We start from the raw sequence: 11,405 nt of genomic DNA, 5'->3' as shown, positions 1-11,405 counted from the left end.
TATTAACTTCAATGACAATCCAAATAACAACCGACCAATAGCTTAAATAATCACTAGGAAACCCTAATTAAGTAAAAAGACCAACAAAGATATTAACTAAAACAAAACAAACTAAAACGAAAAGTTAACCAAAATAATAAAACTTTGACCACCCGTCAGCCTATCTTGAACAAGTAATTTAAGCTTGAAAACGATATCAACTGGGCAAGCCCTGGTTGGCCCTAGTTGGGATGTTATGGAGGATGAAAATCAATCTTCGGAAACATATGATAATAGGAAATCTGTCAATTGGGTCAAAAGTTACGACTGTTTCTTCTCTGCGCTCTTTTGATATTTCCCTTCTCAATTTCTTCTTCATTCCCGTCAATTCCTTCCTCAAACGCGATCTCCACTCGTTCTACATCACCATGCATTTAACTTGAGCACTTTCGCTTGCTTCTGCTTCCGGGTGGCTCCGCTTTTCTCATGCTCTTTTTGCAAAGTCCCCAGTATCATCAAAGTCGTCATTGTAATTTCCATCCAAAGGTTCACCAGAGTTCGTATCTCCGGCTGCATTGACTTAATTTTGCAATTGATATCTTTTATTGAAGTGGGAAACACCTATATAGCTATTACATTGGTTTACAATCAATGATCTACGTAATTACAATCTCTATCAAAGTCACTATCAAAGTCAACAATTGAAGCATCAATTAGTCAACAATTGAGGCATCAATTATGAACTTAGACAAATCAATATTGATTGCCGAATCTTCAATTAAGGAAAGTCTTCCATCAATATTGAGTTTGTCAATAAAGTCTTCAATCAATAAAGTAAATCTTGGGTAAATCTTTGACTCTATTCAACACTCCCCCTCAAGGTGGTGCATAGACATCGTACATGCCCAGCTTGACAAGTGAATCAGCAAACACTGAATTTGACACTCCCTTGGTTAACACATCAGCCAACTGATCTTCGGTCTTCATATACGGAACTTCAATTATTTTTTCTTCTAGCTTTTCATACACGAAATTCCTATCAATTTCCACATGTTTAGTCCGATCATGTTGCACTGGGTTCTCAGCAATTTTAATTGCTGACTGATTATCATAATACAATTTCATTGGTCTTTTAATGGACAAACTCAGCTCCCCCATAAGCCGTTTGAGCCATAACAACTCACAAATACCTTTCACCATTGCTCTGTATTCGGCTTCTGCACTAGACAATGAGACAACTTTTTGCTTTTTACTTCTCCAAGTAACCAGATTTCCTCCAACAAAAGTTAAATACCCAGTGGTTGATCTTCTTCGGTCTCCTTTACCTGCCCAATCTGAGTCGGTATAGCCCCATACGTCTGCATGCCCATTCTTAGAAAAAAGTAAGCCTTTTCCCGGTGCAGATTTTAAATATCTCAGAATTCTAATAACTGCATCCATATGTTGTTTACCAGGATTGTGCATAAATCTACTCACAACACTAACCGCATATGCAATATCTGGCCTCGTATGAGACAAATAGATTAAACGCCCAACTAACCTTTGATATCGTAATTTGTCTATTGAAGTTTGATTCGAAGACTCTTCCAATCCATGATTTTGTTCCATAGGAGATCCAATTGGCTGACATCTAAGCATACCAGTTTCTGTTAATAAGTCAAGCACATACTTTCGTTGGGATAAAAATATTCCTTGCTCAGAACGAACAACTTCAATGCCCACAAAATATTTTAATCCTCCCAAATCCTTCATATCAAATTCAGTTGACAAATAGTCTCTCAGTTTACGCATTTCTTCAGAATCATTGCCTGTCACTACCATGTCGTCAACATAAATAATGAGAGCCGTTAATTTATGACCAACTCTTTTCAAAAATAAAGTGTGATCTGCATTACTTTGCTTATAGCCGAATCTTCTCATAGCAAGTCGGAATCGACCAAACCAAACTCGAGGAGATTGTTTCAACCCGTATAAGGCTTTCTTCAGTTTACACACGACACTTTGATCACCTGGAGCTTCATATCCTGGGGGCAGAGACATATAAACTTCTTCTTGTAGCTCACCATGTAAAAAAGCATTTTTTACATCATATTGTTGTAGAGGCCAATCAAAATTTGCAGCTAGGGATATTAGGACTCGAACCGTATTAATTTTTGCAACAGGAGCAAACGTTTCCTGATAATCAACCCCATACGTCTGGGTGAATCCTTTAGCCACAAGTCTAGCTTTATACCTATCAACCGAACCATCAGGCTTGCACTTGACGGTGTACACCCACCTACAACCAACAGCTTTTTTTCCTTTTGGCAACTCCACCAATTCCCAAGTTTGATTTTTCTCAAGTGCTGTCATCTCCTCAGTCATTGCAGTTGCCCATTTTGGATCCAACAACGCCTCTTGCACTTTAGTAGGAATATCTATGACAGTCATATTACTGACAAAGCTTCGGCATTCCTTTGACAGTCGGTGAGTGGATGCATACTGAGCAATAGGATATTTCACTTTTCGCACAACCTCTGGTGAAAATCTATCTGGTGGAACACCACGAGTACTTCTTGGTGGGAGTATGTATCTGTCAGTTTCAATCGAGACACAAGTATTATCACAAATATTGTTAGTATTAACATCAGACTCAATGCTTACCTCAGGAGGATCTGTACGAGGAGTATCGAGAGTGGGTACTAGCGAAGATGAGAGAGAGGGAGCTTCAGCAACAGTATCGGCAACACACAGTGGATCAGGAAACAACTCCATCCAATTTGGAGCTTCAACAACAGTATCACCACTCGGGCCCAGAAGCGTGGAATTGGGTGAAGAAAAAAACATTTCATGTTCAGAAAAGGTGACATCCATAGTAACATAGAACTTACTTGTAGGAGGATGAAAACAACGGTAACCCTTTTGTGAAGGATGATAACCGACAAATACACACTTGAGGGCACAAGGATCAAGTTTCGTGCGGAGATGTTTCTGTAAATGTACAAACACAACACAACCAAACACCCGGGGAGGAAGTGTGAGGTGCGATGGCAGTGTTACATAGGATGCCAATTTATCAAGTGGTGTCTGAAATTGTAGAACACGAGTGGGTACCCTATTCAAAAGATATACAGCTGTGGTAACAGCTTCTTCCCAAAAACGTGGTGCCATGTGGGCTCCAATAAGGGCAGCACGTGTAATCTCCAAAATTTGTCTGTTTCGGCGCTCAGCAACACCATTCTGTTGTGGTGTATAAGGACAAGTGGTTTCATGCAAAATTCCATGAGTCTGAAAATAAGCTTGTAACTCCTGATTTACAAATTCACCACCATTATCAGATCGAAGAACTTGTAAATTAGTAGAGAATTGTGTTTTGATCATGGTATGAAACGTGCGGAAGCAAGCAGCCACATCACTCTTATGACGCATAAGGTAAAGCCAAGTCATACGAGTGCAATCATCAATAAATAATACAAACCATCTAAAGCCAGTAGAAGTAGTAACAGGGGCAGGTCCCCAAACATCCGAATGAACCAACGCAAAAGGCACAAATCTTTTATTAGTACTATCAGAATAAGTAGCACGATGACTCTTGGCCAAAACACATGTATCACACTGAAAATTGGAAGGTTCATATGTAGAAAATAAAGTAGGAAATAAATATTTCAAGTACCCAAAGGAGACATGACCCAAACGATGATGCCATAACCGAATCTAATCTTCTGATGCCCTAGATGACCCTTTTGCTGATAGAGATCGTCCCATACTAACATCTTCCACATAATATAATCCCTCTCTCTTAGTACCACGCCCAATTATCTCCCCGCTGCAGAGATCCTGAAGGAAACAAAAAGTAGGATATATTAATACTAAACAATTTAGTTGTGTAGTAACTTGTGGCACAGATAAAAGATTATTGGAAAGAGCAGGAATCAATAAAGTGTGCTCCAAGGATAATGAAGGAGTTAAGTTAACCCTTCCAGCGCCCGTAACCGGATATGAAACACCATTGGCATTGGTGACAGTAGAGCAATTTGGTAAACAAGCATCATGTAATAAGGACGCATCAAAGGTCATATGATTAGTCGCACTAGAGTCAAGAATCCAACCGGGATCTTTTTCAGAATTTGTTGCAAGAAGGGCTAGACCAACACTACCTGACTGTTGGAGAAGAGTAGGATCTACCACAGAGTGAGTGATATCAACTGGAGTAGTGGAAGCCATGGTATCCATTGAAGAAGGAGTCGGTGCCATTGGGACTGTATGTGAGGTGCATAGCGCAACTTTACCACCTTTTCGAGCTTGTAATCGCTCTTTGTGAGCCTGCCACCACTCGGGATATCCATGCTTTTTGAAGCAAGTATCTACAATATGTTTGGTGCTGCCGCAATGAGTACATTTACCACCAGTAGGTACTGACAGTGACAAAGAACTTGTTGGAGTTCCATATTTTCGAACTGCCATAGCCATCTGAGGAACTTCTGAAGACATCATTGTATTCCGGCGAAGTTCTTCACGTCTCACAGTTGAGAAAGCATTATCAGGTCCAGGTAGAGGATTAGTACGAAGAATATCTCCCCGAACAGAATCATATATATCATCAAGCCCAGCCAAAAAAGAATATACTCGATCTTCATCAATTTCAGCCATTCGAGTCTTAATCACATCTGGCTGAGTAAAGGTAATTGGACGACGATGATCAAGCTCCTGCCAAATAACCTTAAGATCGGAATAGTATGCAGCCACAGGTCGCCCTGCCTGCTTAGTTGCCATAGCTTTTCGAGACAGATCATACAAAATAGATTTATCAGCACCCTCAAAATATGTTTGAGACACAGCATCCCAAACATCATTCGCAGTGGGTAAACGAATAAAAAGATTCATTATATCGGCCTCCATAGAGCCAATAAGCCAGCCTTTTACAGTAGCATCCTCCATCATCCACTTGTTATATGTAGAGTCACTAACAGTAGGTTTCGAGGTCGTACCTTTGAGATATTCCATCTTTCCTCGTCCAGCAACGAACATAGTAACCACCTGAGACCAAAGAGTGAAATTTGAGCCATTCAGTTTGATCCCATAAGGAATAGAGGTTGGTTCTTGAGTTGGCGTCACCACAGGTGGAACTATAAGAGCACCGGATTCAGCCATGAGTTGTTTGTAATTTCTGGATGAGATTCTGGTTCAATGGTGCAATCGGCACCTGTTATGGACGAAGCAATCGGCTTCTGTCGGATGGTTGGAGCAGTCGGCCCCTAGTAGCTACGGTGATGGAGAGGTAGTATGTTAAGAGAACCTTGCTCCGATACCAACTTAATTTTGCAATTGATATCTTTTATTGAAGTGGGAAACACCTATATAGCTATTACATTGGTTTACAATCAATGATCTACGTAATTACAATCTCTATCAAAGTCACTATCAAAGTCAACAATTGAAGCATCAATTAGTCAACAATTGAGGCATCAATTATGAACTTAGACAAATCAATATTGATTGCCGAATCTTCAATTAAGGAAAGTCTTCAATCAATATTGAGTTTGTCAATAAAGTCTTCAATCAATAAAGTAAATCTTGGGTAAATCTTTGACTCTATTCAACACATTGTCCATGCTGTTACCTTCCTTTGCCCCAAACTGCTTATCCCCTCCATATCCCAAACCAGAGCTTCCACCAAATCCATCAACAATACCACTATTTCCATCAAATCCACCACTGGCAGAGCTGACATTTCCTCCGTAGGAACCATTGGCAAAACCGCCATTGCCATAATTTCCTCCACTCCCAAAGCCATCACCACCAATATTGTTGCCATAACCACCACCACTACGGCACTATCATAACCACCACCAGTATTAGGGTTTAGGGCTTGACCCTCAATTTATTTAGAAAATTATACAAATAATAATTAGACTTTTTTTTTTTTTTGAGAATTCTAGTATAAACTTAATAGTATCTTAGTTTAAGGGTTAATATGTCATTGTATATAAGGATATTTATGTAAACTACAAAAAAAAATTAAAAAGTAGTGTAAAGATAGTGCTTTTGTAGTGTGTAGATAAAATTTCTCAAATGATTTTAATAGCCTCATTGATTTGCTTCTGGCCTAAGGTTCCAACCCACGTGCCACAGCCATGTAACTCCTCTCGACGCCAATGGAAAGGAATACTAATAATGACGTTTTTTTTTGTCAGAAAATGATAAAAGATCTCAACCGTTCATATCTCAGTTATCTCAACTGTTGGGTTGAACGCACATGATTCAAGTAAATTTGAGAACTCCACTTGTCCCACATGATGCATATGAAATGATATTCGTACAACTTAATAGTTGGAATAATTAGGATATAGTTGCGGGAATCCCTGTCATTACTGCAGGAATCCCAACCATTGCATGTGCTCTAACTTGGAGTTTTTTTCTGTACTAGGCCTCTGTAAAATTTTAAATACCTAAATAGGACTCACTTTCATTTTTTTTACCAAAATGGTATTTGACACTATTCTCAACAGCGTCATTGAAAAAAAAACACTAAAGACGCTGGTTAAAACAACGTCATTGACTTAAAATTAAAGAAACAATATTGACACTGTTGGGAACAACGTCTTTGTGAATCACAAAATATTTTCTCTAAAGACACTCATTCAAATAGTGTCAATTGAATTTTTAGAAAAAAAAATTAAAAAATTAAAAATGAAAATCAGATTAAAGAAGATGATTTCCAGGAGCTCGACAAGTTCATCCTTTAGCAATGACAATCAAATCTCCACTCTTTTTGTGGTCCCAAATCCAAGCCAGATCTCCACCTGTGCTCGACCTACGCACCTATGACATGCACAACCGGATCTGACAAACACAAGGCAAGTATTTCCTTCTAGAGAGGAGATTTAAATTCATAGACAAGGGGGGAGAGAGAGGAGAGCAGGCTACGAGCCGATTTCGATTCGACTTGATGCTGCTCGGGTGTCTCTTATAGCAATCGACTTGAAATCTTGATTTGAACTCATCAAATTGCATCTTCTCCCCGGTTATTGAATCTTGCAAACTACCCTGTTTGGTTGATATTTGATTGTTTACAAGTTATTTTTCTCAATTTGTGTTGTGGTTTTCTCTTATCTGGCTTTGGAATTCACATGATTCGTGATAAAGGATGTAGATCAAAAATACTATCCAAAGATCTATGGAGTGCGAGTTCGTCTGGCTAGGAAGTTCTCTCAAGAATATGGTTTTTCTTAAAAAATTAATTATTATTTAAGAAAATTGAGTGACGCTGTCTCACATAATGTTATTGTGTTTTATAAAAATTTAAGGATAATGAAGATGTTGCAAATAACATCATTGTTAATGATGTTGTTTTCAACAGTGTCAAATATCATTTTGATAAAAAAAATAAAAGTGAGTCCTATTTAAATATTTAAAATTTGGCAGAGGCATAGTACGGAAAAAACTCTCTAACTTGAAAGACAGAGGGAACCTAGTCTATAAATCTAGCTGTGGTTGCTTTTAACTTTGAGCCTCTAGGAGAATGACACGGGATCAAGTTGACTTGGCTAAGAGGAACCAGCTTCTGGGGAGGTGTCACATGTTCTTATGAATCAGAAAGGAATGCGTACAATTATGCTTTTACCTTAATTTCTGCTGAAGATGATCGAGTATCGGCTTAGGATGTCAGTCAAAGAATAGTATAGGTCTAAGATAGAGAGCCTTTTTTTTTCCCTTCTCTCTTCAGACATGAGATTCTCTCAACTTCAATTACGTGTCAAGCTTGGGATGGTTTATTCCATTCAGTCTACTAAAACCATCGGACAAATGGCTCCATATTATGTTTTTTTTAAAATTCTTTTTTGGTTTTTATCTTTACCTTAATATGCAGACCGACACGTTGTCTAGACAATAAAGAGGGGGGGCTGCCGCTTGAGTGCTTAAAAGGACGATTTAAAAGAAGACTCTTGTACAGGGTCGTTGGCCGCAATAGAATACTCCATAGGATAAAGTGGGGGCAACTTTTTATTACATAGTTTTGTGGTTAAATAATTAAATTTAATTTGACAGAATCTCGGAACTACATGGGAATCACCTTCTTTTTTTTTCTTTTTTAAAAATAACTAATTTAATTGCATGATGTCATTACTAAAGTTGTTTTGTGAGAGTATGGGACTAACATACGCTTCTAGGTTTAGATGACTTTCAGAAGTGTATGTTAGTCACGTATGCTCACGTATGCGTGTGTACGTATACAAACACTTCTCAATCATATTTCCTCAACAAGTAGTATCGGAGCAGATGGTTACGGATAGGCAACGGTGTGTTGGAGCTTGGATTTAGTCTTACCCCACTGATTCATTTGGGTAGACTCAAATGAGCAAGTATATGCATTTCTTGGTGAAAGGAGGCCAGACGTAAAGGCGATAACATATGCATGAGATTCGAGGCCATGTTATACCTGTAGGGGCAAAGTTCTACAATCGTTGAAAGGTCAACTTGTCTTTCTGTGGGGTCCGTTCACAACCTTGAGTCCTGTAGATTTCACAACAAAGAAAACCGTGAAAGCTCCTCAACCGGACTGGGGGGTGCCGGTCGTGGAGGCTCCGACGATTAAGTTAGACTCGGTCGGAGGTGGAAGACCAGCAATGTTCTTAGGTGTTTAGTCTGAGTATGTTGTCTTGGGGTATTTTCCTGTATTGTGCGTAAAAAAGGTGTTTTCTCCTCCCCTCCCATCCGAAAGAGGGGGTATTTATAAGAGAACAAGTATATACCTCGGGAATTGTGTGCACCTATAGATATTTTATTGGACCAACTTGTACGAAAGAAGTGTAACTGAAAGGTCTATCATATCGGCTGTGTCAGAGTTGACAAATACCAAAAAGTAGAATAAAGTAGTAGTACGAAATGATCACAACAGGTGTTGATAAAGGAGAGGGTAGAATTGTGGGCGACATTCTATAAAGAGAAATACGTACGAGAGAATGTCTTACCTGGAGATATAAGTCTGTTGGACCTATAGATATTTGCTGTAGACTAGACTGACAAGAACTGCTTTGCAAGAAAGGTAGCTCATGCAATGGCGCTCATACGAGATAGCGCCATCACACTGCCTTGGCGCCTACACACGGTCGCCAACACATCAGACGACTCGAAACCTGGTACCATATTGCTAAGGAAAAGTCATTGTACAAATGATAAAGCAAACAGGCTGTAAAGCCATAAAGCTCCTGCAAACACATGTCAGAGAGGGTGACAGCTTTATTGTAAGACTACTGTTATGTTTACTTAGTAATGATGTAAAGATTGTATATGGGCCTCTCAGATGGGCTTTCGGATTTGGGCCTAATCGTGGTAGTCTAAGTGGGAAGACCCAAATAGTTCTACTAGTTTTGTCATTATGTGATGACGTGGTGCCACACCATTTTTGGCACCTACAATACCTATGTAAGTGAGTGTACACATGGGGCTAATGTAGCTCTAGGAGAACGATGAGAGAGTTGACATGGTGATCATATTGTGGCACATATTGTTAGGATATCGATGAGGTTGAGCGGAAATACACGAAGATAGTGTGGCTCGAAGGACAACTCTCGCATGTGGGACTTAGCTTGTGGCTTTATATCGCGGGTACATAAAGAATGTAAGACATGGCTTTCGGGAGTCTACAACAAAGTGGGCGGTTCAAACATGAAGTGAAGTGTGCTCGATGTGAAAGAAAATCACATGTGATGGGAGATTATTAGGAATTCACAAGTGATTAGAGTCCTACACAAAATAAGCATAAAACAATTAAGAGGTTAATATACATAGATGGACTCATAACCTATTACCTTAAGGTTTTAGGTTTAGATGAATTTCAAAAGTATATGTTAGTCACGTATCCTCACATGTTACATGTATGCGTACAGGGGAGGATTTAGGGGGACTATACTTGGCTGTAGTCCCCCAAAATTTGGGGAAAAAATTTCATACATATAATAGATATGTGTGTGTGTATATATATATGACACTTAACAATACATACCAATATTAATCCTAATATTATCTATTCCATTCCATTGTCAATATTAACAACAATACATAATCTCTTGAAAATAATAATACATAACAATATTTTTGTTTTAAAAAATTAGATTGAAATTGAAATATAACTTCTGGTTATACATTTATATATTATTTCATATTGTACATGGTATTTACTTAGTTTTCATTAATTTTAATAGGTATTTAAGTTAACATTTTGGATTATTTTATGAGACCAAATATCAAGATAAATGTTCATCTATAATAAGCCTGAAAAAAAAATTCCTAAAATTTTTCCGCCAGATGAAAATACTATTGTTCTAATGTTAGCCCACCCCATTATCAATTCCCTGATTGTCCCCTACATGCATATATGCACACCAAAACTCCCCCGTCAAGTAGGGAGGATACTTGCTAGATTATTGACAATGACATTATTAAAATTATCGAGATCTCACTTTCCATCAAGTTATGAAAATGTAATCTCTCTCTTTTTTTTTACCAACTCAAGTACGAGCTTAAAGATTACTGCCGATTAGTCTGTCAAGTTCAAAGTGTACACCATGCTTTGCTTAGATCTATATAGGAACTTGAGTGAGTAAATAATTAAGAAGAAATGCCAGTCTAATTAGGCTTTTGACTAGTCCATGCCAACTCAACGTTTAAATTTAAAGCCAAGTACCAATGAGATAAGAAACAGCCACTCATCGATTCAGTTCTTCGTTGAATTAATTACACGTTCCCATGAAAGCCGAATCAGAATCCCATTAGTTCAAAGATATTGTATTAAAGTGGAAAACCTTTTTATATATACATATTCTTAATTCTCACATACCCAATAGGCTTAAGACATATGTTAGATTCCTAAAAGAGAGATAAATCTTTGATTGAAGGATATCTTAGAACAAACCCTATGAGAACCTCGTGGTTTAGACCATATATCGTTTGGGTTGATAAGTTTGAGCTTGTATATATAATGTGAGTTTCCTTCTTTTTGTAAGCGGGTTTGTAAGGAAGAATATGAGGTCCATAAATTATGACATAGTATTGGAACGGGCCCAAGGTCCAGATGGGGCACACTGTTCTCCACGTGTTGAGTTGTTGAATGTCACTTCCACCGCACACGTACGGGAGAACGTGAGAATCTCATAATTCTTTATCCCACATCGCTTGGGTTGACAAACTTGGACTTGTATATATGATATAGGTTTACTTCCCCTTATAAGCCTATTTACATATGGGGCCCACAAATTATGACAAACCCACAAACCATCTTCCTCTAGGCTCTAGTGGGTTCTTGTTAATTTCAACATTTTTTGATAAAAAAGACGAGTTCGCTTAACAGCCTTGTCACACATGTACATGCCGAATATAGACAAACCTTTATGTGATTATGCTGAAGCATCTCCACTACATTATTCATAATTCCTTTTTTTTTTTTT

General features: G+C 38.3%; 1 protein-coding gene across 1 annotated transcript; it reads right to left on the bottom strand.

Moving 5' to 3' along the window:
- Positions 1-463: 463 nt before the first annotated feature.
- LOC119985591 (heterogeneous nuclear ribonucleoprotein A3-like) lies at positions 464-11,386 on the bottom strand. The gene is made up of 5 exons (XM_038829883.1): positions 11,345-11,386; positions 9,103-9,167; positions 8,931-8,988; positions 5,579-5,792; positions 464-549 (listed from the first exon to the last, which is right to left on the bottom strand). Exons 1-5 carry the CDS (start codon positions 11,384-11,386, stop codon positions 464-466), a joined length of 465 nt encoding a protein of 154 aa, XP_038685811.1.
- Between the last annotated feature and the right edge of the window lie 19 nt (positions 11,387-11,405).

The sequence above is a fragment of the Tripterygium wilfordii genome, chromosome 19 (genome assembly GCF_013401445.1).
Source record: "Tripterygium wilfordii isolate XIE 37 chromosome 19, ASM1340144v1, whole genome shotgun sequence".
Taxonomy (NCBI): domain Eukaryota; kingdom Viridiplantae; phylum Streptophyta; class Magnoliopsida; order Celastrales; family Celastraceae; genus Tripterygium; species Tripterygium wilfordii.
The sequence above is the reverse complement of the archived record's forward strand: the minus strand, read 5'-3'. Positions and strand labels throughout refer to the sequence as shown.